A 12,803-nucleotide genomic window follows, 5' to 3' on the forward strand; every position below is an offset into this window, starting at 1 on the left:
TGAACGGAAGGTGCGGGAAGGAGTCAGCGCTGAGAAGTGAGCAGGGGCAGGGCCCAGTGGGGCTCTCTCTCCTGGTGACCACATTCTCTGAACCCCAGATGTAGGCCCAGAGGAGCTGCTGTCCTCTTTAGCGATTTCTGGCATACAGTTTGTTCCTGTGCTCGCTCCCTCACATCCCTGGGCAGATAACCCTGTTCACACTCTCCTGTGAATCTTTTGTGTCTATAACATACACACTATCAAACGTCTTGAGTTCTTGAGGGTGGCAAGCCCGATTCTTGTTCGGCTCTGAGATCTCTCCACCTCTATGTTCCCCACAGTACAAACGTGTGCAAGTGAAATAATGACCTGATCTTAAGCATGTTACCGCACTTCTCACATCTTAGTTTCTTTTCCTGCAAAATGGGAATAATCATGGACTGTGGTGAGGAGGGAGGAGATGAAGGCTTTAAAACCTGGGAGCCCAGGTAACCTGGGCCTTGGGAGGCCCCTAGTGTTCTCAGGTTTTTAAAGGTCTCTCTAGCTATGAACTATGAAAGGCCCTCCTTGGTCAGGGAATCTCCATTGACTTCCCTCCTGCCACCAGGGCAGCTAAGGGGGAAAGAAGCATGCTAGAAATCCCTCCTGGCTGCGCTTGTCCTTTCAGCCCAAATTCTCGTTGCCATGACTTATGATTTCATTTAAGCCATTTTTAGTCTGTAGGATGTTCCCTCCCACACCACAACCCAGGCTCATCTGAGCCCCATCCCTGGGTCTGAGTCCCAACAAAGGCAGGCCCAGGGGACAAGCAGCCACCAAATCCAAGATAGGGCTTTCTGGGAGTGGCTGACAGAGTCCCTTGAAGATGGAGAGTGGCCAGCAATCTGGAGACCCCCACTGGCCTCTGGGTTCCCCCGAGATTCTCCCGCTAGAGACAGACAGAGGGGCGTCGTCTCGGCCACCTCCCCGCTCCCCGTCCTCTTTTTTTGTTTTTCCCAGGCTGCGGGAGGCGAAGGGTTAAATCCCATAGAGCTGATGCTCTGACTCCAGGCTAGAGGGGCCCGGGAAGCTGGGGTCACTTCCTGCTCCGTCCCAGTCACCCTGAACTGGTCCCCGGGTCCTCAGCCTGGGATCACCCCTTGAGAAGGACCCCAGAGTCCTCGGCGTCCAGCCCGCCCCCCGAGGCAGGGCATTCAAGGGGTTAAGTCCCCTGGGGCTGGATTCTGCCTTCCGGCCTTCCCCAGACCCCAGAGCCGTGAGTTGGGGACGCCTGGGTTCCTGGGGGGTGGCCCGGAGGGCCCGGGACGGCCGCCGGGAACAATGGGGCGCGGGAGGCGGGGGCGCGCGGGCCTGCGCCCCCTCCCCGCCCCGGGCGCCGGTGGGGTGGGGGCCGGGCCGGGGCCGCGAGGGGCCGAGGATTCTGGGAAGAGCGCGAGGGTCTGGCTGTGGGGGAGGGGAGGGAGGGCGTGAGCATTCTGGGAAGAGGGAATTGGGCCGCCGGCGGGCCGGGGCGCCGCGGAGCGCCGGAATCCTCGGGGCCCCGCGGGCAGGGGAGACCGGGATGCCGGTCTCCGGCCCGGGAGCCGGAACGGGGTCGTGGGTACCGGCCCGAGCAGAAGTCCAGGGTCCGGGCTGGTGCGGGCGTTGGGGTTGGGGGGGGGGGGGTTCCGGGGCCAGGGCGGCTGCATTCCCGCAGCTGCCTCCATGTCAGGGTCACCCTGGGCCGCTCTCCGCACCTCTGTGAGGCAGCCTCCTGCTTCTCTCCTTCCCTCTCTCGTTCCCTCCGCAGCTCGGCTGGAGCGGGGTCCAAGGCCGGTGCCCTGGGGTCTGGGCCTGGGTGGGCTCTCAGCACTTCTTGTCTCCCTTGGTGTTCCCACTTTCCTACTCCATGGCGGCCTTGGCTTTAACCCTTTCCCTTCTGCTCTGGACAGCTGAGCTTGAATTTCTCGGGACATTCAAGGTACATGAGCTCTTACCTGTCCTAGGCGAGCACAGCAGGCCTCTTCAGAATAGGCAGCCCCCAGCTCAGCGGAGGCTCCCTGCCTCCACCACTCCAAAGACACTTACAGATGGGGGAGGGGGCATCCTCATAGCCTACGTTGCTGCAGAGATGAAGAAATTAATTTACTTCCCAAAATCTAACTCCCATCCCTCCTGCTGCTGTTTGGCAGGGTCCGGCTAGCTCCTGCTTCACTTTGGTTGTCTCCCAGCTGCCTCCTCATGAGTCTTTTCCGCGTCTTCTTGCACCACTGCCCCCATACATGCAGTGCCCATCCCACACAGCCACTCACAGCCCCCGGCCTCCCCAGGGACTCTGTTCAGGCTCTAAACATTGTGGGAACCTAGAATTCAGCTCCCGTGGCCTTATGCCCTCATCCTGGAATCCTATCACCCTTTTTGGAGTGATAGCTACCTATGTTTTACCTGGAGGCCACTCTGGACTCCTGTTCCTTTGCTGCCATCCCCTTGCAAATTGACCCTTAAAGGCATTAGGCCACCCAGGTTTTCCAGGGACAGGGGCATCTCATTCATTTCACCTTCATTCATTCAACAAAACTTAGCAAGCACCTCTTTATGTGTCAGGCACCGTCCTAGGCATGGGATACGGCACCAACAAAACAGAGCAAAGGAAATAGAAGAAGGGGTGCCAGGATGGGCGTGATAATGGCAGGCTTCGGTGGGGAGTACTGTTTTGAGATCACAGGTGCAGACTGTCAGGCCTAGTCACTGGATTCAGCAAGTCACGGAAACCTCTTGGTCCTGGGAATTTCTCTATCTCATGGCCAGCAGGTTCTGTCTGAGCTGTCTTCATCACCATCTCCTGCCAGCAGCCCACATTTATGAGTTTCACGTGACTCCCAAGGTCATCTCCCTCTCGGAGGCCAGGGCAAGCCAGACACAGAACCTTGCATTTCTGGTCTTAGTGCTGCCACTTCCCAGTCTGTGACCTTGGAGAAATCTCCCTGCGTGTTGATTTCCTGATCTGTAAAATGGACAACCTGATTCCTGGGGCCCCTAGTAGGCCTGTGGGGAGGATTGGGAGAGATAACAAGGACACCACAGACACCGTGTCAGCTGCTGGGCACCCTCCACACACCTGTCCCTTCTCCCTTTGCCTTTCCACTTCCCTCTCAAGGTCATTCCTGCTGAAGCCCCATCGCCCCCGATGGCTTTTAACTGCCACCACCGCCCCCCACCCCTCCTCCCCACCCTGGCTGCTCTACCCCTCCCCGGCTGCTTGACCTTCTTTATGTGTGGATAACAGATAACGGGAAAATGCCCCAGTGCTTTTGGAGAGCCCCTGTCCCCTCAGGGAAATCTGATTGCTTTTTTTTTTTTTTTTTTTTTAACTCTTCAAGTGTTGTGTTCCAGGCACTGTCAGTTCTCTGGGCTCATAAGGAAAGTTTATTGGTCCCAATTAGCAGCCCCATTAAGGAGGAAAATTAGAGTCTTAATGAGCTTCCTCTGATTAGCAAAATAACAGGTTTCTCCGCCTCTGGGCATCAGAGGGGTTGGGTGAGAGCCTCCTTCCCCTGTGGGCGTCAGATACTTCTCTAGCCCCCAGTCTGGGTTCAAAGGGTTATGGCTGATGAGCTTTTAATTACACTCTTAAACTCACCTACTGGCTTAGTTGTGCGCTGAAGATCTGGAGCAGGAGTTAGGCCTGCAGGGGTAGGGGGCCCACGGTGAGAACTGAGAACGTGAGAACGGATGCCCAGAAAAATGGGGAGGTGGGAAGCTGAAGTTCACACAAGGAGTAATAAGGCCTGGGGCCGGCAGGTGAAGGAGTGGGGACTTGGGGAGTAAAGAAAAGCAGATGAACTCCATTGTGTGTTCCTCTCTCCACCCCCACCCCCACCCCTGCCCCCACCAGGGTCCCTGGAACACTGGGCAGTCCTGAGCTCTGGGATGGAGCCTGAGGCGGCGCTGTGGGGCCCAGATCTGCAGGGTCCTGAGCAGAGCCCCAACGATGCTCACAGAGGTGAGGGGCACAAGAAGGGACTGCAGTCCTGACAAGACAGCGGCCCCAGTTCAGGGAGGGGCCCAGACTCTGGGGGAAACCCAGGGGAGGGAAGAGAGACCCGACCCCGCGTTCTGAAAGGAGATGGGGGCTGGAGACTCCCTTTCTCTCTGTAGGTGCCGAGAGTGGGAACGAAGAGGAGAGCCCTCAGCAGGAAAGTTCTGGGGAGGAGATCATCCTGGGAGATCCAGCTCAGAGTCCAGAATTCAAGGACCCATCAGAGATGCCCCTGGAGAGACCCTCCCAGGATCCCGCAGTCCCCGGGGACCCCCCGACCCCACCGGGTCACCCCAACCCTTTGGACCACCAGACCCCCCTGGACCCCCCCGCCCCCGAGGTAGTCCCTACCCCATCTGACTGGACCAAGGCCTGTGAGGCCAGCTGGCAGTGGGGGACTCTGACCACGTGGAACAGCCCCCCGGTGGTCCCGGCCAACGAGCCCAGCCTGCGGGAGCTGGTGCAGGGTCGCCCCTCCGGGGCCGAGAAGCCCTACATCTGCAACGAGTGCGGCAAGAGCTTCAGCCAGTGGTCCAAGCTGCTGCGCCACCAGCGCATCCACACGGGCGAGCGGCCCAACACCTGCTCGGAGTGCGGCAAGAGCTTCACGCAGAGCTCGCACCTGGTGCAGCACCAGCGCACGCACACGGGCGAGAAGCCCTACAAGTGCCCCGACTGCGGCAAGTGCTTCAGCTGGAGCTCCAACTTGGTGCAGCACCAGCGCACGCACACGGGCGAGAAGCCCTACAAGTGCACGGAGTGCGAGAAGGCCTTCACCCAGAGCACCAACCTCATCAAGCACCAGCGCTCGCACACGGGCGAGAAGCCGTACAAGTGCGGCGAGTGCCGGCGGGCCTTCTACCGCAGCTCGGACCTCATTCAGCACCAGGCCACGCACACGGGCGAGAAGCCCTACAAGTGCCCCGAGTGCGGCAAGCGCTTCGGCCAGAACCACAACCTCCTCAAGCACCAGAAGATCCACGCCGGCGAGAAGCCCTACCGCTGCACCGAGTGCGGCAAGAGCTTCATCCAGAGCTCGGAGCTGACCCAGCACCAGCGCACGCACACCGGCGAGAAGCCCTACGAGTGCCTGGAGTGCGGCAAGAGCTTCGGCCACAGCTCCACCCTCATCAAGCACCAGCGGACTCACCTGCGCGAGGACCCCTTCAAGTGCCCGGTGTGCGGCAAGACCTTCACGCTGAGCGCCACGCTGCTGCGGCACCAGCGCACGCACACGGGCGAGCGGCCCTACAAGTGCCCCGAGTGCGGCAAGAGCTTCAGCGTCAGCTCCAACCTCATCAACCACCAGCGCATCCACCGCGGCGAGCGGCCCTACATCTGCGCCGACTGCGGCAAGAGCTTCATCATGAGCTCCACCCTCATCCGCCACCAGCGCATCCACACGGGCGAGAAGCCCTACAAGTGCTCCGACTGCGGCAAGAGCTTCATCCGCAGCTCCCACCTCATCCAGCACCGACGCACGCACACGGGCGAGAAGCCCTACAAGTGCCCCGAGTGCGGCAAGAGCTTCAGCCAGAGCTCCAACCTCATCACCCATGTCCGCACCCACATGGATGAGAACCTGTTCGTGTGCTCCGACTGCGGGAAGGCCTTCCTGGAGGCGCACGAGCTGGAGCAGCATCGGGTGGTTCACGAGAGGGGCAAGACCCCAGCCCGGAGAGCTCAGGGCGACACCCTGCTGGGGTTGGGCGACCCTGCCCTGCTGACGCCACCCCCCGGAGCCAAACCACACAAGTGTCTTGTCTGCGGAAAGGGATTCAACGACGAGGGCATTTTCATGCAGCATCAGCGCATCCATATTGGAGAAAACCCCTACAAAAATTCAGATGGCCTCATCGCACACCCAGCCCCCAAGGCGCCTCAGTTCCGACCCCCCAGGCTCCCTTTCGGAGGGAATTCCTATCCAGGTGCTGCGGAGGGCAGAGCCGAACCCCCAGGACAGCCCTTTAAAATGCCTGAAGGGCAGGAGAGCTTTGGCCAAAGGCTGGGCCTGCTCTCCTCCAAGTCCTACATTTGTTCCCACTGTGGAGAAAGTTTTCTGGATCGGGCTGTGCTCCTCCAACATCAGCTCACCCACGGCAATGAAAAGCCCTTTCTCTTTCCTGATTATAGGATTGGTCTAGGGGAAGGGGCAGGGCCCAGTCCCTTCCTAAGTGGAAAGCCCTTTAAATGCCCTGAATGCAAAAAAAGCTTTGGCCTCAGCTCTGAGCTGCTGCTGCACCAGAAAGTGCATGCAGGTGGAAAACCCCAGAAGAGTCCAGAGCTGGGGAAGAGCTCTTCTGTCCTCCTGGAGCACCTCAGGAGCCCCCTGGGGGCCAGGCCCTACAGCTGCTCAGATTGTGGGGCCTCCTTTCTCGATCGCCTGGCGCTCGTCCGGCACCAGGAGACCCACACCCAAGAAAAGTCCCCCACCCCCGAGGAGCCCCTTCCAGAGCCAGCCACCCTGCCCACAAGCCAGGAAGATGAGGGAGAGGCCCCCACCCCCACAGGGAGCAGCAGCCATGGGGATGGGGAAAACCCCAAGACCCTCTCGGAAGAAAAGCCCTATTTGTGCCCTGAGTGTGGAGACGGCTTCGCAGAAGTCGCTGCCCTCCTCCTCCATAGGAGCTGCCACCCAGGGGTCACCTTGTGAAATGAGTCTGGAGACCAGGGGCCTCTCTCTCCTGAGAGGAACACTGGCTCTCCCCAGAAGTTATGTGGGGAAAGGAGGAAAACCCTATCAGATTGTAGAGAAACGGAGCATAAAGAACCCTGGGTATAAATAGTGCTTTTACATCAGTAATGAGAAACCCTATAAAATTGTTGGTGGGAACCACTTATAAGAGGCAGTAGAGAAAAACTGTTGGGTTAGAAACCCTATAAATATGTAGGAAAAAAAAAAAAGCCCTTTAAGTCTGTAGCAGAAAAACCCTATAAACCATAGTGGATAAAAGCCCTATTAATTGTAGGAAGAGGTCCTAATATGTCTCTAGACAACCCTATAAAACTGTTATCAAAATCCTTGTGAAACTATAGGGTCGGGGAAGTGCAGGGAATCCAATGGCATTGACTCGAGAGGAGTGACCCTCAGAAGGTGTAGAAGAGCCTCCCATGAACTTGTTCCACAGTGTTCTCTCCCCCTGGAGTACGGGAGGGAGCCTCTCTCCCCAGAAGACTTGGACAGTGACACTGAGGAAAATGCTCAGCTGGGGACTAGTGTGGGGAGAGGCGAAAAATAAGTGATGCGGAGCCCCCAGACCCACAGAGAAGAAACGACCCAAGAAACTAGGAAGAGAAAGTCCAGCTCGCCGCACTGGGGGTTCCTTGGGCTATGAGGCCAATCTTAGGTGATTGTGTGTTAGAGGAAGAGGTCCATGGAATTCCTTATCAGGAAGAATCAAAAAATAGGGAAGGAAAAAAGTGATGGCAAGCCTTTTTAAAGGCTGAAATTTGGGGTGCATAGAAACTTTAAGAATACTGGGAAGCCACCGCAAAAATTGGGGGGCAGGAGGGAGATTTCTGTTCGTGCTTTGAGGAAAGCAAACCAAGGTGAAGCTGTGGATGGAACCCAGCCAATTCGGGGCTGCCCAGTCCTCTCTGTGTCCGGGAGCTTGTTAAACTACAAGTGCAAGCAGATCCCAGCTCAGGCCACCAGGGCTCCCCCCAGCCAGGCAGGATGGGGAACTTCTAGTCTGAGAGGCCTCCGGGGCTGGAGGGTCCCTCCTGCCCATTCTCAGGTCTCACTGTCAGGAGGTTTCTCCTGAAATCTAACTGCCACCAGGTCTCACTTCCTCGAATTCTGTCCTTAGTGGAGAGGGGGAACCGCTGCTAGTCGACCTCCAAAGAATAAAGCCCTTCAGAGACTCAAGGCCTGTGTGTGGTTAAATCCTCCCTAGACGTCTCTCTTCCAAGTCAGTGAGAGTCATGTGTGGGTTCTCTGTGGCAACAAGGGACAGCAAGTCGACGGAATAGAGCGCTCATTACCCAGCAACCTGCTTTTAAACCTCACTTATTCATCTGAGCTGCTCGCGAGGCTGCTGGCGGGATGAGCCAGCCTGCACGTAGTGGTGGGGGTCCAAACACCCTCCCAGACTGGGCCATGGGTCCCTGAAGAGCATATGGAGGCCTGGCCACCTTCCTCCCCCTGGTACTTGGAGCTCTCTGAAGTCGTGATGCCCCGGCCTGATCGTGGTCTTGGATGGGGACAGATCCCACCCACTTGGCTCCTCTCCTCCTCAGCCAGCAACCTTCAGAGGGAAATGGGAGGATGAGAAACACATTCCCTGGCCCGACCCATCTCCTGTCTTCACACACCACACAGTTCCACTCTTTCATTACGCCACCAGACCCGCTAATGTGACTGTGTGTGGCAGGGGAGAGAGACTGCTGCCCTATAAAATGGTTGAGTGAAAACTCTTCAAACATCTGTAACAAGAACCCCACAGCGTCACCCTGGAGACCCTTAAGGAAAGCGAGGACTCTGTCCAGTGCTGGGTCTAAAAGAAGTGCCCACTGACCCACGCTGGTACCACTAACGCACTGTGGTCCTGGAGTCAGAACTGAGATGCCGGGTGAGGGGGCCCTTCAGGAGTCGCATCCCTGGAGAGGGTGACTGGACGCCTCAAAGCTGTGGAAGAGACCTCTAATTCCATTACCCAAAAGCTCAAAAGGTGAAAGCCCTTCACCCTTCATCTCTCCTGCCCCCAAAGGGATGACCTTGAATTCAAAGGATCAAAATCTAGAACACCGCAAGAGAAAAAACCCAGGCCTGCTGGGGAGAAGGAAAAGGCAGGTCTTGGATGATTGTGGGGAGACCCTTATGCCATTTGTGTAAAGCCCCACCCCACCCAAGTGCCAGGTCAGAAAGCACTACTGAGAGGGGAGAAGGAGCCTGCCTGCCGAATCTCTACTGACAGAAGCATCAACAAAGGGGGTGTCCCTATGAGACTGAGGAAGAGGAGACCATTCTCCGAGTCAAAGATTTTTTGTTAAGATGATAGTAGAAAGAAACTTCAGTTGTAGAGACAAACCCCTTGTAAAGCTAGAAGCAGCGCCCCTCGGAAACAGGTCTGAGGAATCTGTCTCCAGGAGAGTCCTGGAGAGCAGCCTTTGGGGCTCAGGGGCCGGTCCCGGGGGGGAGGGGAGGTGGTCAGTATGGTCAAAGGCCAACTGTAGGCCTATTGAGGACTAGGGTGTAGCACACGTAGTAGGATGCTCGCATGTTGTAGGGATGGGTGAGGGCCAGCGGTCTTGGCTCCGGTACTGAATGGATGACGTGGACACGATTAGGTGGGGTCTGGGGTTTCGTAGCAGGAAAGGGGCAGAATCGGAGACCTCTGGGGGGTGACCTGTTCTCTCTTGCCCACCTCCCCAAACGCCTTTACCCAGGTGCTTCCCTCCCAGAGTGAGCTACATCTTAGGAGGAACTAAGCAGGGAGCTGGCTTGGGGAGGTGGCAGTGTCCAGAGTCTCTCTGACCAGAGTAGGCAAAGGTCCAGGGGTCGGTCGTGGCACTTGCCACCAGAACTTAGTCCGGAAGGCGTGGTGTCCCCAAACCCTTCTGTCCAGCTCCATGCAGGCCTGACTTCAGAAGTGCCCTGGGGGAGGAGCCCAACAGACAGGGTTACAGAGTCACTGGTGAAAGCAAGGGGGGAGAGGGGACATCGATCTGAGCTTAGGGTACAACTTGGAACTGCTATGGCTACGGAGGTCACATGGGAACTCAACAGAAGCAGGCATGAATCCTGAATGGTGGGGAAACTTGAAACCATCACGACCAAGAGGTGGGATCCCATGACACCCGCTCCTCAGGTGAGCAGCCCCCAGACTCTTTTGCCCCCATTAGGGAAGCCCCACTCACCTGACTTGTCTCCGTGGAGTGAAGAGAGGCCCCACTTTTGAGTGTTGTGTGTCAATAACAGTGTTGTGTCACCGGTGGTCATGTTGATTAGTTGAAGAGAATAAAGGGAATAAGATTTCCCGGGTGTTTTCTGTCTTCCCTTTCGAGCCTGGAAAGAGCTGAAGGAGTCTGTCCTCTCCCAGAGCCCGGGTCCGTTTGTAACCTCAAAAGCTCAGCCCAGCCCAGGCCACCCTTGCACCCTTCATTCAGATGCCCTCAAATCCCTATCTGGTGCTTGCAGATAGGAGCCTGAGGGTTTGTGGATTTCAAAAATCCTTGGGAGAAAGGGGGAGGAATGTGCTGAGATGGTGGCAGAACCAAGCAGGTCTTGGTGCCTGGCTTTGGCACCAGCATGACATGCTGACTCCTGGGTGGCTGCCTGGTGCGTCGGGCACTGGTGGGCTCCCATCCAGCCATGCAGCCCCAGGGGGGCCTCTCTGACCATGGCAACCACGCTCCTCCCAAGACTGCCACAAGGGAAAGCTCCTAAGCTCTGGTTCCAAAAGCTGGCAGCCACCTCCCCTGGTTCACCTGGGGCCCGGTCAGCCCTCCTCTGGGCCAGAGCCTCCTAGACCCTGAAGAGACCTGGATGGAGACCTGGCTTGTCCTCTCATCCCCAGGAGGTAGCCCATAAGCCCTCACTGTGTGAAGAGGCTCAGAGAAGGGCAGCCACTTGCCCAAGATCCACAGGACGGCAGTGAGGGAAACCAGAATGACCGGGAGCAGGCTCTGCACCCAACCAAGCCTCTCCTCCCCCAGCGCTGGGCCTGCCTGGGCCTGGCCTGGGCTCCACATTGTCTGGCCAGGTGGGGCTGCTCTAATGAATCCTCAATGCCAGGCTTGCCTCAGTGCTATCTCCTGGGCCTAGGCCTGGCCATGGCTCCCCGAGCAGCCACCTGAGGTCAGCACTTGCTCTAACCTGTAGCCAGCCTCTGTCCCAGCGTGCAGGGAGCCTCCTGCCCCAGCCAAGAAGCTTTCTCTCCACTTTCTCCATGCCTCTCTGACCCTGACTCGCAAGGCAGGCTTACTGTCTCGCCTTCCCTTTCCCCATGTAGAAAACGAGGAGTAGAGTAGTAGGTAAGGGAGGAGGGTGAGGTGAGCAATGAAGGCTCTCCTGGATTCTGTGTTCCCTGCCCTGGTTCCAGCGCAGAGGTCTTCAGTAAAGTGAGGGGATTTCGGGGGAAAGAACAGGCACTGGAGCACAGTGACTGGTTCAGAGACTTAGCAGAAGGGGCTGTGGACCCAGACGTGGTGCCCGCCACAACAGAGGGTCAGGAAACTGGCTGGAGGAAGTGACCTGAGGCATGAGAACAGGGGCCAGGGGTGGGGGTGGGGTGGGGGATAGAGAGTATATAGCAGTTATGTGGCAGGGAGTGGGCGGTTAGATCACAGAGGGGGTAGAGATTAAGGTAAGTAGAGAACACAGGCCAGAGTATAGAGCATCTTGTCTGAAGAACTTGGGGGTAGAGCACCACTGGGATCTTTAAGGAGATTTTAAGAAGAGTGACATGACCTCACCCCCCTCCTGCTCTCCAACAACTGGTGGTGTTTTTCTAGGTCTGGAGCTCAGGAAAGAGAATTGGGCTGGAGGATTGGGTCTTAGCAGCTTAGCTGTAGCCAAAACCATGGACGAACACACAGGAAGAGTGGCAGAGAGAGGAGAGGATGTAGCTTAGGGGTGGAGGAACAGGACCAACAGAAGACAGTAAGTATAAGGACAGTCAGGACAGTTAGCACCACAAGTCCAAGATTAAAGAGAGTGATTAGTGTCAAATGCTCCATTGGACCCTGTAGCCAATCACACAGTAGCCCCAATTCTGGTTAAAACAGGCACCTTCCCCACTGAGGCCAATATCTGCTCACCCCTAAGAGGCCAGCTAAGGTCAGTGTTGGTTCAGGAGGAACTTTGGCCTGCCCATCCCAGGGGCCCAGGGTTGCACAGCCACTGAAGCCACTTGGGGCTACTGGGAGTTGTAAGGGGTCAAACTTCCTGAGTGGAGAGACCTGACCAACCCCAAAGACAGAGCTTCCCAGCACTGGGCAGACTGATTGCAAACCAACATTCATGCGGAATACTCTCTTCCTCCTACCACATTAGTGCTTGATCCTGCCACTGAAATTCTGGCATCTTTATCCCACACATTGGGCTTGAGCAAGTGGTTTGGTACCTACTTTATTAAAGACTCACAGAGTTTTTACTTCTCAGGGTATGGAGACTGGTCAAGAAGAGACTTTTCAGAAAGTGATGTGTAGTTAGCTTGTTATTTACTTAAAAAGCCCGTGTGGAGGGGACTCCTGAGAAAAGCGAGTAGTGCTCACAGAGGATTGGCTGACCCCGACTTCTCCCGGGCACAGCCCTCTGAGAACCGGCCCGCGTCTCTATGATGCAATATGCTGCGTTTTTCCCATCCTGGCGTCCGCTGCCCTTAGGCGGCGGACACTTCCTGGAAGGCCCAATGCCATCCCCCGCCGCGGCCCGGGTCTCCGCCAGCGTGCCCACCGCGGCCAGCCCAGCGCCGGAAGTCACTGTGGCCCGCGTCTCCGTCTCCAGTCCGACCTGGTCCAGCCACTGCAGCCCCACCGAGACGCTGGACGCCAGGTGGGGCCCAAAGGCTGAAAAGGCCGCGAGCCCCCGCGAAGGCGGGACTGCTGCCAAGCCTGCGGCCACTACCGTCACCCCGCGCCCAACTCCGGCACCCAGCCCAGTCGGCACTGGCCCCGGCGCGAGCCCCGCCCCAGCCGCAGACCCCACAGCAAGTTGAACCCACAGACGCCAATCGACACACGGTTCCCGAGAACACGGCCAGCAGCCAGAAAAAGTTACAATGAAGGAAGTCATCCGCTGCGCTGCTCGCCTCTGTCCGCCTGAGGGGAGGGGCGAGTGAAGCCGCTGGGGAGCGATAGCCCG

At 57.4% G+C, this 12,803-nt stretch overlaps 1 protein-coding gene across 1 annotated transcript; it reads left to right on the forward strand.

The window, feature by feature from the left end:
- Positions 1–1,046: 1,046 nt before the first annotated feature.
- ZNF629 (zinc finger protein 629) lies at positions 1,047–9,974 on the forward strand. Its single transcript, XM_043560030.1, has 3 exons — positions 1,047–1,234; positions 3,854–3,961; positions 4,117–9,974. The coding sequence occupies exons 2-3, from the start codon at positions 3,889–3,891 to the stop codon at positions 6,648–6,650; spliced, it is 2,607 nt and encodes an 868-aa protein (XP_043415965.1). The 5' UTR covers positions 1,047–1,234; positions 3,854–3,888; the 3' UTR covers positions 6,651–9,974.
- Positions 9,975–12,803: the final 2,829 nt, after the last annotated feature.

The sequence above is a fragment of the Prionailurus bengalensis genome, chromosome E3, assembly GCF_016509475.1.
Source record: "Prionailurus bengalensis isolate Pbe53 chromosome E3, Fcat_Pben_1.1_paternal_pri, whole genome shotgun sequence".
NCBI lineage: Eukaryota > Metazoa > Chordata > Mammalia > Carnivora > Felidae > Prionailurus > Prionailurus bengalensis.